At 49.3% G+C, this 18,184-nt stretch overlaps 1 protein-coding gene across 1 annotated transcript in view; it reads right to left on the bottom strand.

Moving 5' to 3' along the window:
- Window positions 1-3,223, bottom strand: part of rpf1 (ribosome production factor 1 homolog) — a 29,903-nt gene extending 26,680 nt beyond the window's left edge. The window contains exon 1 of the mRNA XM_060830006.1: window positions 3,004-3,223. Within this exon, the coding sequence (XP_060685989.1) occupies window positions 3,004-3,183 (180 nt within the window). The 5' untranslated portion in view covers window positions 3,184-3,223. The remainder of the gene's footprint in view (window positions 1-3,003) is intronic.
- Window positions 3,224-18,184: the final 14,961 nt, after the last annotated feature.

Below are 18,184 nucleotides of genomic sequence, written 5' to 3'. Positions count from 1 at the left end.
CTTTGCTCCTATTCTGGGATGACAAAGATAGTTTTTCACACAAGACGTTGAGTACAACAGATCTCAATGGGACAATTTTGAAACAAAAAACAGCAGGGAAATTCTCTCCAATACCAGTCCAAATATTTCCCACAATAAGTAATTTAAAAATACAGATTATCTAGAAATAGACTTGAAATCTTGAAGAAAACTTGACATGTTCCCTACAGTATGACAGAGACAGCAGTCATCATCAGATGTAAAACATGTGGAAAAGTCCTGTGGTCATTAAAAACATGATATAACGCAGATCTTTGTTGTCCACATTCCTCCTTGCTCATTTCCTTCACTTCACCCCCTCTCTCAAGCAATTTTCACACTCACTCTCACGTGTTATCTCCAATTGGCCTTGGCACATCTAGACCCCAGGCCTATGCCCCCACTACTCTGTCACAATCCCTCCCCTTTCTCCCTTCATCACCATTAATCACATCTGGCACCATACAACTCTCATCCTTTACCTTCACCGGCTCCTTGCCCCCCAACACACTCATTGCCAACCCCTCTGGTCTCTTGCACAGCACCACCCCATCTCCATTCTCTCTTCACCCTCCCAGCTCCTCTTTCTCCACCCTCGCGCTCTCTCCACACTCCACTCAAATCCTTCCATCCCCATTCTCCCTCGATCCTCACCCCTGTTCCCAAGCACTCCCTCCCTCACCCACAATCTCCCTACCCTGCACCTCACTCTTCTCTACCCCAACTATACCTGCTCCCACTCTAACCCCCCCACCCTCAACTGAGAAAGTGTGCAAGGTATAAGCAGGTAGGGAAAGAATTAACTTCTGAGTTTTATGAAACAAGAGATTCAGCTGAGCATGACTCAGATCAGATAAGAACTTGCAGTTATCAATGGGGTGCTGGAGGCAAGGGGTAATAGGCTAACAAGATGGAAAAGTATTCATTATTTACAGCCATTTAACAATATTGGAAGCATTCAATGTGTACGGTCAGTTTAACAAGGTGAAAAGTATTCATTGTGAAGCTAGTTATGGTTAAGAACATTCAATATGTAACATCAGATGGTTTTATCTTTGTTATTGACACTCATTGATTGCAACGGTCATCCAATCGATCTGGATGGCACCTCCTGTAAAATGACTATATCATTCATTAAGAAACTACTATTCCAGAGAAGACTGAGAACTCATGTCTCTGTGCAGACGGGTGATTGTTCTCTCTCCCCCTCCAGGGCCCGGAATAAAGATGAAGGAGATAAAACCATACTGTGTCTCGGAGCATTTTGCTTTTGGGGGGGGAAACACAATAAACCCCATCCCCCCCTTCACTACTTCACCCCTCACTCCTCTCTAACCCAACCACATCTGCTCCCATTCTAACCCTTCCCCTACGCACCTCCCCCTCCTCACACAACTCACCCATCCCCAACAACTCCTCCCTCCACAAGCCCCTCCCCGACCAATCCCTACCTGGCCCCATTCACACCTCCCCCACAACCCACCTGCTGCAAACCCTTCCCCCACACAAGCCCCTCCCCCACAACCCACTGACCCCAAACCCTTCCCCCACACAAGCCCCTCCCCCACACAAGCCCCTCCCCCACACAAGCCCCTCCCCCACACAAGCCCCTCCCCCACAACCCACCTGCCCCAAACCCTTCCCCCGCACAAGCCCCTCCCCCACAACCCACTGACCCCAAACCCTTCCCCCACACAAGCCCCTCCCCCACACAAGCCCCTCCCCCACACAAGCCCCTCCCCCACAACCCACCTGCCCCAAACCCTTCCCCCGCACAAGCCCCTCCCCCACAACCCACCTGCCCCAAGCCCCTCCCCCACACAAGCCCCCCCCACACAAGCCCCTCCCCCACACAAGCCCCTCCCCCACAACCCACCTGCCCCAAACCCTTCCCCCGCACAAGCCCCTCCCCCACAACCCACCTGCCCCAAGCCCCTCCCCCACACAAGCCCCCCCCACACAAGCCCCTCCCCCACACAAGCCCCTCCCCCACAACCCACCTGCCCCAAACCCTTCCCCCGCACAAGCCCCTCCCCCACAACCCACCTGCCCCAAGCCCCTCCCCCACACAAGCCCCCCCCACACAAGCCCCTCCCCCACACAAGCCCCTCCCCCACAACCCACCTGCCCCAAACCCTTCCCCCGCACAAGCCCCTCCCCCACAACCCACCTGCCCCAAGCCCCTCCCCCACACAAGCCCCCCCCACACAAGCCCCTCCCCCACACAAGCCCCTCCCCCACAACCCACCTGCCCCAAACCCTTCCCCTGCACAAGCCCCTCCCCCACAACCCACCTGCCCCAAGCCCCTCCCCCACACAAGCCCCCCACACACAAACCCTTCCCCCACACAAGCCCCTCCCCCACACAAGCCCCTCCCCCACAACCCACCTGCCCCAAACCCTTCCCCCGCACAAGCCCCTCCCCCACAACCCACCTGCCCCAAACCCTTCCCCCACACAAGCCCCTCCCCCACACAAGCCCCTCCCCCACACAAGCCCCTCCCCCACAACCCACCTGCCCCAAACCCTTCCCCCGCACAAGCCCCTCCCCCACAACCCACCTGCCCCAAGCCCCTCCCCCACACAAGCCCCCCCCACACAAGCCCCTCCCCCACACAAGCCCCTCCCCCACAACCCACCTGCCCCAACCCCCCCCCCCGCACAAGCCCCTCCCCCACAACCCACCTGCCCCAAGCCCCTCCCCCACACAAGCCCCCCCCACACAAACCCTTCCCCACACAAGCCCCTCCCCCACACAAGCCCCTCCCCCACACAAGCCCCTCCCCCACACAAGCCCCTCCCCCACAACCCACCTGCCCCAAACCCTTCCCCCGCACAAGCCCCTCCCCCACAACCCACCTGCCCCAAACCCTTCCCCCACACAAGCCCCTCCCCCACAACCCGGCCACCCCAATAACCTCCCATCCACATCACTTTCCCCTCCCCCACTCCCCTCCCCCACCCCCCCCCACTCCCCTCCCCCACCTGCCGCCGGGCCCGCTTCCACCGCTGGAACATGAACTGCCGCCGCTGTTTGTTTTTGATCTCGGAGATACTGAAGGTGGGCGGGAACTGTGGGGCTGGCGGCGGCCCGGACCCGGACCCGGCACCGCCCTGGGCCTCGGGCTCCGGGCCTGGTCGCTCGCGCTTCCTCGCGGCCGCCATCTTCCTCCTCACCTCACCCGGCGCTGCTGACACCGCTGACCCCACCGCCCGCTTCCGTTTCCGGGAGAAGGTGCGTGACGTCGGTGCGTTCCCGCCGCGCTCCCTGCTGGCGAGAGAGAGGAACGACAAACCCTCGCACAATAAAGGGAGAGGCCGTTCAGCCCATCTCGCAACACTAGCTCTCTGAATGAACATCATTTTCCTGCCATTCCCACTCACTCTTGCTCACTTTTAAAAATCCAAATCATTATTCAGTGTCCTTTTGAATGCCTGAAACCAACACATTTGCAGGCAGTGCATTCCACACCCTCAATACTAAAACAACAACTGGATGCTATAAAACAGAAACAGAAATTGCTGGAAAAGCACAGCAGGTCAGGCAGCATCTGAGGAGCAGGAAAATCAACACACATCTACAATCTGTGCACATATATACTCAGCTCACTCTGCTCCACCCCATTTAGAATTGCATCCCTTAGTTTGTTCCTATCAAAGTAATGAAAGTACAGCACAGACAGAGGCTACTCAGACAGAAGCCTCTGTGCCAGCTATCTGAATGAACAAATCCTACAGCCATCCCCCCATAACTCTGCAAATTCTTCCTTTATAGATAATAATCTAGGGTGCTTGCTTGTTGTGCTCCCAACCCAATGAAACCAATGCCCTGAATTGGGCATTTAAGCGGCTCAAGTGACAGGGGCACAGGCAGGTTGCCCATGGGCACATGGACTTTATCAGCGTGGGGGTGGGAAAGTATGGTGAGCCACTCTGGTCACTCTCCTGCTGAGTAGCTGCGCAAATGTGAGGACTGCAGATGCTGGAAATCAGAGTCTAGATTAAAGTGCTGCTGAAAAGGCACAGCAGGTCAGGCAGCATCCGAGGAACAGGAAAATCGACGCTTTGGAATCCTTCACCCTAGGAAGAAGCTTGTCTCTATCCACCCTGTCTATACCCTTCATGATTTTGTAAATCTCAATCAGGTCCCCCCTCAATCTCCTTTTTTCTAGTGAAAATAAACCTAACCCACTCAACCTCTCTTCATAGCTAGCACCTTCCATACCAGGCAACATCCTTGTAAACCTTCTCTGCACCCTCTCCAAAGTGTCCACATCCTTTGGGTAATGTGGCGACCAGAACAGTACACAGTATTCTAAATGCGGCTGAACCAATGTCTAGTACAATTTTAACATGACTTGCCAGCTCTTATACTCAATACCCCGTCCAATGAAGGCAATCATACTATATGCCTTCTTGACCACTCTATCCACCTGTGCAGCAACCTTCAGGGTACAATGGACCTGCACTCCCAGATCTCTCTGCCCATCAACTTTTCCCAAGGCTCTTCCATTCATTGTATAATTCACTCTAGAATTAGTCTTACCTAAATGCATCACCTCACATTTGTCTGGATTGAAAACCATCTGCCACTTTTCTGCCCAACTCTCCAGTCTATCTATAACCTCCTGTATTCTCTGACAGTCCCTTATGCTTTCTGCTACTTCATCAGTCTTTGTGTCATCTGCAAACTTGCTGATCATACCAACAGTGCCCTCTTCCAGATCATTTATGTATATCACAAACAACAGTGGCCCCAACACTGACCCCTATGTAACACCACTGGTCATCTTTCTCCATTTTGAGAAACTCCCTTCAACTACTACACTGTCTCCTGTTGCTCAACCAGTTCTTTATCCACCTAGCTAGAACACCCTGCACACCATGTGACTTCACTTTCTCCATTAGTTTACCACGGGGAACCTTATCAAACACCTTACTAAAGTCCATGTATATGACATCAACAGCCCTTCCTTCATTTATCAACTTGGTCACTTCCTCAAAGAACTCTATTAAGTTGGTAAGGCATGATCTCCCCCGCACAAAACCATGTTGCCCATCACCGATAAGCCCATTCTTTTCTAAATATAAATAGATCCTGTCCCTCAGTACCTTCTCCAGCAACTTCCCCACAACTGACGTCAGGCTCACTGGTCTGTAGTTACCCGGAATATCCCTACTACCCTTCTTGTACAGGGGGACAACATGAGCAACCTTCCAGTCCTCCGGCACCTCCCCTGTATTTAAGGATGGCACAAAGATATCTGTCAGGGCCCCAGCTATTTCCCCTCTCGCCTCCCTCAGCAACCTGGGAAAGATCCCATCCGGGCCTGGGGATTTGTCCACCTCAATAACCTCTAGCATACCCAACACATCTTCCCTACTTATGCCAACGTGATCCAGACTAATCAAACTTCTATCTCTAATCTTAAGATTCATCATGTTCCTCTCCTCAGTGAACACTGATGCAAAGTTATCATTCAGAATCTCACCCATTCTCTCAGGTTCGACACACATTATCCTTTAGTGGGCCAATCCTTTCTCAAGTTACCCACTTGCTTCTTATATAGGAATAAAATGCTTTGGGATTCTCCTTAATTCTGCTCGCTAAAGCTATTTCATGGCCCCTTTTAGCCCGCTCGGTTCCTCATTTAAGATTTGTCCTACTCTACTGATATTCCTCCAGGGCCCGTTCTGTTCTTAGCTGCCTAGACCTTATGTACGCTTCCCTTTTCCTCTTGGCTGGTCGTACAATTTCCCCTGTCATCCACGGTTCTAGAATCTTGCCCTTCCTATCCTTTGCCTTCAACGGGACATACCTATCCTGCTCTACCGTTAACCTATCTTTGAAAGCCTCCCACATCTCAAATGTCAACTTCCCTTCAAATAGCTGTGTCCAATCCACATTTCCCAGCTCCTGCCCAATTTTGATATATTTGGCCTTGTCCCAGTTTCGTATCTTCCCTTAGGACCACTCTCATCTTTATCTACGAGTATTCTAAAACTTACAGAATTGTGGTCAATAAACCCACAGAAATCCCCCACCACAACTTCTACCACCTGTCCTGGCTCGTTCCCCAGTACCAGGTCCAATATGGCCCCTTCCCTTGTTGGATTATTGACATACTGCTCTAGGAAACTCTCCTGGACGCTTCTTACAAATTCTACCCCATCCAGACCTCTGACGCTAAGTGTATCCCAGTCATTGTTGGGAAAATTAAAATCTCCCATCACCACTACCCTATCTTTCCATAATCTGTTTAACTATTTGTTCTTCTACCTCTCCCTCACTGTTGGGAGGTCTGTAATACAGCCCCAACAATGTATCTGCACCCTTCTTATTTCTCAGCTCCACCCATAATGCCTCACTACCCAAGACCTCCATAGTGTCCTCCTTTAGCACAGCCATGATATCATCCCTGACCAGCAATGCAACTCCACCCCCTTTTACTTCCCTCCCTGTCCTGTCTGAAATGTCTATATCCTGGAACATTTAGTTGCCAATCATCTTGCCCTTCCTTCAACCAAGTCTCTGTGATTGCAGTAACATCATACTCCCAGGCACCAATCCAAACCCTAAGTTCATCTGCTTTACACACTATATTCCTTGCATTAAAGTGGATGCATTTCAGGCCATCAGTTCTTTTGTGCTTATCTGCTCTCTGCCTACTCTTCCCTTTATTAATGCTATCTTCATAATCCTTACAGTCTCCAGTCTCCACCTCACTGCCGACTTGTTTTCTCTTCTGGTTCCCAGTCCCCTACCACATTCGTTTAAAACCTCCCCAACAGCAGTAGCAAAAGCTCCCCCAAGGACATTGGTTCTGGTCTGCTTCAGATGTAGACCATCCATTTTGTAATAGTCCCACCTTCCCCAGAACCAGTCCCAATGTCCAACAAATCTGAAACCTCCCTCCTGCACCCTGTGTTCATCTTGCCTATTCTTTCATTTCTATGCTGGCTAGCACATGGCACTGGTAGTAATCCCATGTTCATTACCTTTTGAGGTCCTCCCCTTTAACTTCTCTCCTAGCTCCCTGAATTCTTCTTTCAGGGCCTCATCTCGCTTCCTACTTATATCATTGGTGCCTATATGCACCAAGATAACCGGCTGTTCACCCTCCCCCCTTTTAGAATGCTCTGCAGCCGATCGGTGACACCCCTGACCCGAGCACCTGGGAGGCAACATACCATCCAGGAGTCCCGTTTTTAGCCCCAAAACTGCCTATCTACTCCCCTCACAATAGAATCCCTAATGACTATGGCCCTACGAGTCTTTTTCCTGCCCTTCTGAACAGCAGTGCCCACCACGGTGCCATGATCCTGGCAACTGCTGCCCTCCCCTGGTGAGCCATCTCCCCTAACAGTATCCAAAACGGTATACCTGTTTTGGTGGGAGATGACGGCAAGGGGACACCTGCACTGCCTTCCTACTCTTTTTCTGCCTTTTGGTCACCCTCTCACTGTCTCCCTCAGCAACTCTAACCTGCGGTGTGACCAGTTCACTAAACGTGCTATCCACGACCTCCTCAGCATTGCGGATGCTCCACAGTGAGTCCAGCCGCAGCCCCAGAGCCGTCATGTGGTCAAACAAGAGCTGCAGATGGTCACACGTCTCGCAAGTGTAAGAGGCAGGAACATCCAACACATTCCTCAGCTCCCACACCAAGCAAGAGGCACATGCCACAGGTCTAAGCTCCCCTGCCATTGGAAGCTTAGTTTTATATGAACTAACTAAAACCAAACAACGCACTGAAATAAATGAAAAAGATAGATAAGAAAGAAATAAAAGCCTTTTCTTACAGAGACTCTTTCTTCCTGTTAGAGAAGGGGGGAAGGGGGGAGATCTACACGTGTAGTATCTCGGGTTTAGCCACTGCCCGAATATAAATCAAGCCTTTACCTTCCCAGCTTCACCTCACCTTCTCTCCTCACTGTTCTGTCAAAATGGAGGCCCGACTCCCAAGGTAAGTCCCGTTGTAAGCGGGAAAACCTACCCTTCCCAGCAGCCCTGGGAAGCCCTTCATCAGGAATGAGGCTGAGAACCTCAGGGGTGGAGAGATAAATGGGAGGGGGAGGGGGGTGGGGCTGGGGGGAAAGTAGCTGAGAGTGCAATTGGTGGATGGAGGTGGGGGTAAAGGTGATAGGTTGGAGGGGAGAGTGGAGTAGACAAGTGGAAAGGACAATGGTCAGGTAGGACAGGTCATGAGGACGGTGCTGAGCTGGAAGGCTGGAACTGGGCTAAACTGGGAGGAGGAGAAATGAGGAAACTGGTCAAATCCACATTAATGCCCTGGGTTTGGAGGGTCCTGAGGCAGAAGATGAGACGGTCTTCCTTCAGGCGTTGGATGGTGAGGGAGTGGCGATGGAGGAGGCCCAGGATCTGCATGTCCTCGACAGAGTGGTGGGGGTCCGGGGTGGAGGTGGGGAGTTAAGTTTTCGGCCATGGGGAGGTGGGGTTGTTTGGTGCAGATGTCCCGGAGATGTTCTCTGAAGCAATCTGTGAGTAGGCTTATTCTAATCTCAGTATCTGCAGTCCTCATTTTCACCTCGCTGATTTTGACAACAATTGACTATGTCACTGTTAGCATTGCGTTTTTTGTCTCAATTATCGTTGCATTCAAATTTCACCTTTGGCCATGGCAGAATGTATCACTCCCAGCCCAGTGACATTACCACAATTGTGCCAAGACCCCTCACTCCCACACCTAACCAACCACTGTCACCTACAGACGCAAGGAGTGACTCAGAGCGTCAGACTGGAAATCCGATCGAATCCAGAATCTGTTAGGGTCTCATCTCCTGGCTGATCATAGGATTCTACAATCATAGAATTCCTACAGTGTGAAAGCAGGCCATTCGGCCCACCCTTTGAAGAGTATCCCACCCAGACTCTCTTCCTACCCTATCCCTGCGTTTCCTATAGCTAACTAACCTCACCTGTACATCCCTGGACACTATGAGCAACTTCCCATGGCCAATCCATCTAAACTACTCATCTTTGGATTGTGGAAGGAAAGAGTAGCACCCGGAAGAAACCCGGCTAGACACGGGGAGAATGTGCAAACTCCACACAGACAGTCACCCAAGAGTGGAATCGAACCCAGGTCCCTCACGCTGTGAGGCAGCAGTGCTAACCACTGAGCCACTGTGCTGCGCGATGGTCTTCGGAGAATGTACCTGAGCTTAAACTGTGTTGGACCCACTGGTTTTCTAAGCCTTCCAGTCCACACGTCTGCTGCTGTTCACACAAAACCCAGCCTGAGAGCAGGACAGGTAAACAGCAGGGTTGTTGGAGCCACTGCCAGAGAGAGATTGAGAAGAAGGCTGAGATAAGACCGCAAGGTGTAGGAGTAGAGTAGGCCATTCAACCCATCGAGTCTGCTCCACCATTCAATGGGGAGCTCATGGCTGATCTGATCATCATCACCTCCATTTCCCTGTCTTCTCCCCATATCCCCCAGTTCCCTGCTTGCTTAAAAACAGGTCTGTCTCGGCCTTGAACAGCCTTAGCCTTACAACACAGCTCAGGACGTATCTTTCTCAAATCCTAATTTCTCAAGTGTTTACAGAACAGTGAACAGTTGAACTCTCCAACTCCCAACGCTTTCTCATTTTGGATACAAAATTTGGTTGATTGTTAAGAAACAGACAGTGGTGCTCAATATATTTTTTCAGGCTGCAGGAAGCATTGTGGTAGTGATCCCCCGGGAGGGGAGGGAGGTGGCCCTTCTGTTTTCTGATATACTTTAATGATCTGGATCTTGGAGTTGGGGGGAGGGTTCCATTTCAAAGTTTGCTGATGACACAAAACTTAGGAGCATTGTAAACTGAGTGGGATAGCGTGGAACTCCAAAAGGCCATGAACAAGTCAGTGGAGTGGGTGGATAGGTGACAGAGGAGGTCCAACGCAGGGAGTGCGCGGTGATGCAATTGGTTTGAAGAATGTTGAAAGATAATATAAAGTAGGGGGGACAATTCTTAAGGGAGTGCAGGAACAGAAGGGCCTGGGGTATATGTGGACAGGGGGTGAGAGCAGTTACACTTGGCTTTATTAATGTGGACATAGAGTACCAGGACATGATGTTGAACTGGTACCAGATATATCTTGATGTATTGCGTATAGTTTTGGGTGCTACATTATCGGAAAGATGTGAATATGTTGAAGAGAAGTTGTTTACAAGAGTGGTTCCAGGGAGGAGAATCTTCGGTGATGAGGACAGATTGAAGAAATTGGGACAGTTCTCTTTGGAGAGAAGGGCATTGAGAAGACATTTGGGAGATGTTTCCAAAATCATGAGCAGGGGCAGCACAGACGGGGAGAAGCTGTTCCCACTCCTAATAGGAACAAGAACTAAAGAACATCAAATTAACGTGATGTGCAAATGAAGCAAGGATGACGTTCACTCAGACAGTAGTTTGGGGACTGTAGAAATGCACTGCCTAGAAATGTCATGGAGGCAGGTTCAACTGAGGCATTCAGGAGGGGATTGGATGGATATTTGGATAGAAATGGAAGGCAGGGATATGGGGAAAAAGACTGGGGATTAACACTGGGTAATAGAACCGATTCAGGTTTCCTCTGGGCTGTAACAGTTCTGTGACTCTGTAACTAATTGAAGGGATTAATTGAAGGTGAGAAATGGGTTTGTTTGCCAATTGTTGCACAATGTTCAGCACCGTTCACACCACCTCAGATACTGAAGCAGTCTGTCACCAAATGCAGCAAGGTCCGAATCATAGAATCCCAACAGGCCATTCAGCCCATCGAATCCACACCAAGCCTCCAAAGAGTGTGACCCACCCACCCTATAACTGTAACCTTGCATTTCCATGGCTAATGCACCTAATCTACATATCCCTGAACACTACGGGCAATTTAGCATGGCCAATTCACCTGACCCGCACATCTCTGGAGTGTGGGAGGAAACCAGAGCACCCGGAGGAAACCCACGCAGACACGGGGACAATATGCAAACTCCACACAGACAGTCGTCCAAGGGTGGAATCGAACCCAGGTCCATGTGGCTGTGAAGAAGCAATGCTTCACTGAGTGACCGCGCTGCCCCTACATCTGGACAATGTTCAGCCTTGGGTTGACAAGTGGCAAGTAACATTCATGCCACACAAATGCCATGCAATGGCCACCTCCAATCAGGAAAAGTGAGGACTGCAGATGCTGGAGATCCTTACTCCCAATTCCTCTGGCATACCTGCTCCCAGGAGGAGTAATTCTACTCCAGGTCATCCCAGATGGCCTCCTACTTCAATGGCCACAATATCCTCCCCACGAGGTCAACAATGCGATTCAGCACATCTCCTCCACTTCCTGTACTTTCAACCCTACCTCTCCAACCGTAACAAGGATAGAAACCCCCTGGTCCTCACCTTCTACCCCACTCATCTCTGGATACAGCCACTATTTCTGCCACCTACAATCAGACTCAACCACCAGAGATATATTTCCCTCCCCACCCTTTCAGCATTCCACAGAAACCATTCCCTCCATGACTCCCTCGTTAGGTCCACAGCACCCACCCTCCACTCACTGCACCTTCCCTTGCTGTGGCACCCACACCTCCCCCGGCACCTCAGTCCAACGCCCCAAAGGTTCCTTTCACACCTGGCAAAGACATTCCTGCACCTCCACACAACTCACCTACTGTGAAGATTAGAGTGGTGCTGGAAAAGCACAGCAGGTCAGGCAATATCCAAGGAGCAGGAAAATCAACATTTTGGACAAAAGCCCTTCATCAGGAATGAGGCCATTCCTCGGATGCTGCCTGACCTGCTGTGCGTTTCCAGCACCACTCTAACCTTGACTCTAATCTCCAGCATCTGCAGTAGCCACTTCTGCCGAGTTGATTTTAACCTCATCAACTGTGTCCTATGTTCTCGATGTAGTCTCCTCTACATTGAGGAGACAGGACGCCAATTAATGGAATGTTTCAGGGAACATCACCAGGACACATGCACCAAACAACCTCACCATCCTGTGACTGGTCACTTCAAGTCCCCTGCCCACTCTACCAAGGACATGGAGGTCCTAGCCTCGTCCACCACCAAATCTAAGCCTCACAGTGACTGGAGGAAGAACACCTCATCTTCCACCTTGGGACCCTCTCCAACTTCATCAACTTCATCAGTTTCCTCATGTCCCCTCCCCCCACCTCATCCCAGATCCAACCCTCCAACTCAACAATGCCCTCTTGAACTGTCCTACCAACCATCTTCCTTCTCATCTACCCACTCCACCATCCCTGCAGACCTATCACGATCATCCCCCAAGTGTATCTACCTATTGCCTTCCCTAGCTACCGTCCACCCATCCCCGTCCCCACCCTCCTATTCATCTCCTAGCCCCCTTCGATCACACCTCACATTCCTGAAAAAGGGCTTATGCTCAAAATGTCAAGTTTCCTCCTCCTTGGATGCTGCCTGGCCGGCTGTGCTTTTCCCGCGCCATACGTTTTGACTCTCATCTCCAATAAGAGGCCATCCATTCACCATCCCTTGGCATTCAATGATGTTACCATCAGTGAATCCCCCACTATCAACATCCCAGGCATTATCATTGACGAGAAACTCAACTGGACTCACCACATAAACACAGTGGCTACAAAAGCAGGTCAGAGGCTGGGAATACCTTGGCGAGTAACTCTCCTCCTGACTACCCAAAGCCTGTCCACCATCCATTGCGGCACAAGTCAGGAATGTGATGGAATACTCCCCACTTGCCTGGACTGGGGCAGCTCCAACAACACTCAAGAAGCTCGACACCATCCAGGACAAAGCAGCCAAGTTGATTGGCACCACATCCATAAACATCCATTCCCTCCATCACCAAGGCTCAGTAGCAGCAGTGTGTACTATCTACAAGATACACTGCAGAAATTCACCAAAGATCCTCAGGCAGCACCTTGCAAACCCACAACCACTTCCATCTAGGAGGACAAGGGCAGCAGATACATAGGAACACCACCCCCTGCAAATTCACCTCCAAATCACTCACCATCCCGAATTGGAAATATATCGCTGTTCCTTTCGTGTTTCTGGGTCAAAATCCTGGAATTCCCTCAGTAATGACATTGTGGCTCTATCTGCAGCACATGCAGCAGATCAAGATGGCAACCCAGCCCCACCTTCTCAAAAGGCAACTTGGGACGGGCAATAAATGCAGGTTGCAGCCACTGATGCCCAAGTCCCATAAATGAATAAAAAAAGGATGTGAGTATCAGTGGCAGTGCCCGCATTTAACAACCACCCTAACAGGGGTCTAACTGTCCTCCATGCTGCAGCAGCATTTAGATCACCACTTTCTTTTTCCCAGGGTGAAGGGATGCAATAACGAGAGGTCATGTTCTCAAGGTAAGAGGTGGAAAGTTTAAGGGGGATATGCGCGACAAGTTCTTCACACAGACGGTGGTGGGCATCTGGAACGTGTTGCCAGCAGAGGTGGTAGAGGCAGGCACGGTAGTCATTTAAGATGCGTCTGGACAGATGCATGAGTAGGTGGGGAGCAGAGGGATACAGATGCTCAGGAATTCACCGACAGGTTTAGACAGTGGATTTGGATCGGGTCAGGCTTGGAGGGCCGAAGGGCCTGTTTCTGGGCTGTAGATTTTCTTTGTTCTTTGTTCTTGGGGTAATTAGGGAAGAGTAATAAATGCTGACCTAGACAGTGTTGATCACATTAAAGAAAAAAACACTGACTTTTCCCAAATTCCTTCAGTTTTATGCCAAATGATGCTCTGATTGGAGAAGAGTGGAACTGGGATGGAGTGTTGCAGACACTTGACAAGTTCGTTAACTCTGGACAACACTGGGAGAGGATCTTCCAGCTTGACTGGATTATTCAAATCAGAGCGGGGGGGGGGGGGGGGGGGGGGGGGGGGGGGGGGTGGGGGGGGGGGGGGGGGGGGGTTTGGGGGGGGGGGTGGTCCCAGGCTGGGGAGAGGGTCTCGAATAGCAACTTGGGGACTGAGCTAAGTGAATCACTTGGTCGTACTGTTTATGAGATTGTTAGCATGCAACTGGCTGCCCCAAACTAAAGTAGAAGAAGTCACAGTGGATCTGGAAGTCACTTGACTATGGCAAGTCAACTAGTACACTGTTAAAAATGCATTTCTCCAAGTTTTCCCCTTTACAAAAACCCTGTATGCACTATAGTGTAGAGCTACAGGCAGCACAACATACACGATTGGCAAAGAGAAATGATCATTTGTGAGCTGAGCTATGATCATTCTCATCTGTCCCACTTTCATCAGTCTCTGCACATGCATTTGATCCAGTATTTCTGAAGTGATCTGGCATTTTAAGGAAATGTTGTCAGTTTGTCCGATATTTACTTGTTCCTGGGTGACGTTCTTTTCTCCGGAATGTCATTCCGGTGGTGAGTGTTTGTTCAGAATGAGGAGCTTCTCTTTCAGATTCAATCCCTTCCAACACATGCTGAGTGTTTTTGCTGGTTTTCATTTAGAGTAATAGAGTCATATAGATGTACAGCACAGAAACAGACACTTTGGTTCAACTTGTCCATGCCGACCTAACCCAATCTAGTCCTACCTGCTAACACCTGGCCCATATCCTTCTAAACTCTTCCTATTCATATACCCATCCTTTTAAATGTTGCAATTGTACCAGCCTCCACCACATCCTCCGGCAGCTCATTCCACATACATACAACTGTCAGCATGAAAAATTTGCCCCTTAGGTCTCTTTTATATCTTTCCCCTATCACCCTAAACCTATGCCCTCTAGTTCTGGACTTCCCGACCCCAGGGAAAAGACTTTGTCTGTTTATCCTATCCATGTCCCTCATGATTTTATGAACCTCTATAAGGTCACCCCTTAGCCTCCGACGCTCCAGGGAAAACAGCCCCAGCCTGTTCAACCTCTCCCTATAGCTCAATCCCTCCAACCCTGGTAGCATCCTTGTAAATCTTTTCTGAACCCTTTCTAGTTTCACAGTTAAAAATCACACAACACCACGTTATAATCCAACAGGTTTATTTGGAAGCACTAGCTTTCGGAGCGCTGCTCCTTCATCGGGTGGTTGTGGAGAATAAGATTTTAAGGCACAGAATTTATAGCAAAAGTTTACAGTGTGATGTAACTGAAATTATATATTGAAAAAGACCTGGATTGTTTGTTAAGTCTCTCATCTTTTAGAATGAACATGTTGGTTTCAGTTCTTTCATATGTAAATCGCAAAACTTCTTTTAAAAGCTATATTCTCAAGCGAACTTTAACAATTAGTGTCATGTCAGCCCAGATGATGTATTGAAGGTGTTAGTTTCCCTGTGTGAGGCTGTCTGTGCCACAATGGTCAGACTGATTCTAATCTAAAAAACAGATTTACAGAATCTGACATTGATTTATGCAGCTTTTGAGCAAAATAAAATGTAATTCTACAAGTACAAATTCACCCCACAAACTTATATGTGTGTGTGTGTGGGGGGGGGAGTGCATTATGAGTGTCTGTGAGAGAGTGTGTGTGTGTGTGTGTGTGTGTGTGTGTGTGTGTGTGTGTGTGTGTGTGTGTGTGTGTGTGTGTGTGTGTGTGTGTGTGTGTGTGTGTGTGGTGCAATGGGGTCACCTGTAGTCTGACATGAACCCAAAGTCCCAGTTGAGGCCATCCCCATGAGGACTGAACTTGGCTATCAGCCTCTGCCCGGCCACTCTTCGTTATTGCCTGTCCTGAAGTCTGCCTCGGAGGGTGGTCACCCGAAGGTCTGAGGTCGAATGTCCCAGACCGCTGAAGTGTTCTCTGACTAGGAGGGAACACTCCTGTCTGATGATTGTTGTGCGGCGCCCATTCATCCGTTGCTGTAGCCTCAAGTTTCAAGATTCAAGTTTCACAACATCTTTCCAATAGGAAGGAGACCAGAATTGCATGCAATATTCCAACAGTGGCCTAACCAATGTCCTAGCATAAGGTACTGTAATTGTCTAGACAAATTAGAAGTTATTTGGATCTCAGCAAAGTAGGTAGGTGAAATTAGTCATTTGTATAAGAGCTGAAACCAGAGGACACTGATTGCAGGTGATTAAGAGTCACAAATAATATGAGGAAACCTTTGGTGCACCTGGAATTTTCGTCTGAGGGGATAGTGAGGGTGGAGAGAATGGAGGTATTTCAAGGGAAATTGGTTAAGCATTTAAAGATGTGCAAGTTAGGTGAACTAGCCATGCTAAATTGGCTATAGTATTCAGTCATGTGTAGGTTGGTGCATTAGTCATGGGCAATGTAGTGTAATAGACAATAGACAATAGGTGCAGGAGTAGGCCATTCAGCCCTTCGAGCCTGCACCGCCATTCAATATGATCATGGCTGATCATTCCTAATCAGTATCCGCTCCCTGCCTTATCTCCATAACCCTTGATCCCACTATCCTTGAGAGCTCTATCCAACTCTTTCTTAAATGAATCCAGAGACTGGGCCTCCACTGCCCTCTGGGGCAGAGCATTCCACACAGCCACCACTCTCTGGGTGAAGAAATTTCTCCTCATCTCTGTCCTAAATGGTCTACCTCGTATTTTTAAGCCGAAAATAAGGTAATAAGGTAGGGGAATGGGTCTGAGTGGGATACTCTTTAGAGGGTCTGTGTGGACTTTTTGGGCCCAATGCCTGTGTCCACACTGTAGGGATTCTGTGATTCTATTCTATGATAAAGGTCATCAGAGCTGCAAATCCAAAATGTCTAGGTTTGAAGGGTTTTAGGGCCAGTTTGAATATAGCTAACAGACACTGCCTCAGGCTAAAGGTTAAGAAAACACTTGTACAATGAAAGGGGTTTGGTTGTAACAGACTGGCTGTTCACTGAGAGCTGTCAGTTTTGGGGCTGCTGAGCCAAGAAACAGCTTCACAGAAGAAGGTGCTCCACGTTGAATCTCCCCACCATCCCCCTCTCCTGGAAGAACCTGTGTTTGATTTTACCTTTTATGCCAAGGGGTGTTTCTGGGGATTGTTGCAGGAATTTGGAATAGCATCATTAAGTTGGGAGGATCTGGCGGGTGCGCAGATAGGTTTTGGTATCTGTATTCTGTTCTGCTTTGCGTTTCATTTGGCAATCTTGTCAATAAATTCTGTTTTGTTTAAAGCTAATTGGTTAGCCCAGCTGCATCCTTCCTGGAATATCCGCCTTACACCTGCATAAAGCAACTAGAAAAGTTAGGGTCTGGGCTACTTTCTTGAAATGTTTTGAGGGAGTCTGGTTCATAACACTAGGAAAAAGTTGCTTTTATGCAGAAGATAGGGTGGGAGGAGGGGATAAGGAATGAACAATAGGTGGGGATAGAACCCAGAGGGAGAGATGACCATTTAGACAGGCAAAGGAGAGAATACAGATCAGCCTGGGACAATGAGTAGCTATGAATGGGAAAAGTTAGCGGTTAATAATAGCAGACCATGTGGTAACAAGGCCTGGTATGTTGGGGTTGCGATAAGGACACGGAAGAAGGTGTCTCAGGCCCTAAAATTATTGAATTTGATATTGAGTCCATAAAACTGTAGGGTCCCCAAGTGGAAAATGAGGTGCTGTCCTTCCAGCTTGCACTGAACTTCACTAGAGCACTGCAGCAAGCCTGCGACAGAGATATTGGGGTCAAGATTAGTGTGGAGCTGGAAAAGCACAGCAGGTCAGGCAGCATCCGAGAAGCAGGGAAATCGACGTTTTGGGCAAAAGCCCTTCCTCAGGAATGACTGAGATGTTGGCCAGGGAACAGGATGGGGTGTTGAGGTGGCAGGTACTTGGAAGCTCAGGATCTTCTTTCTGAGCAGAACGTATTGTTCTATAAAATGGTCACCCAGTCTACCGTTCATTTACTCATTATTTTGGTGTTGGTGCTTGAGGGATAAGCATTGGTCTGGGACAATGCGGAGATCTGACTTTGCAAGTAATTCTCTTCAAAGGGGTTAAAAAGAACATTCTGTATTGAAAACCTTCAGGTCTAATATTAGATTGCAGTATGGAACAGGCCCTTCAGCCCAACAAGACCATACCGACCCTCTGAAGAGTGATCCATTCCCCTACCCTATGTTAACTCCTGATGAATGCACCTAACACGATGGACAAATTAGCATGACCAATTCACCTGACCAGCGCATCTTTGGATTGTGGAATAAAACCAGAGCAAACCCACGCAGACACGGGACAAATATGTA

Source organism: Hemiscyllium ocellatum, chromosome 9 (genome assembly GCF_020745735.1).
Source record: "Hemiscyllium ocellatum isolate sHemOce1 chromosome 9, sHemOce1.pat.X.cur, whole genome shotgun sequence".
NCBI lineage: Eukaryota > Metazoa > Chordata > Chondrichthyes > Orectolobiformes > Hemiscylliidae > Hemiscyllium > Hemiscyllium ocellatum.
The sequence above is the reverse complement of the archived record's forward strand: the minus strand, read 5'-3'. Positions and strand labels throughout refer to the sequence as shown.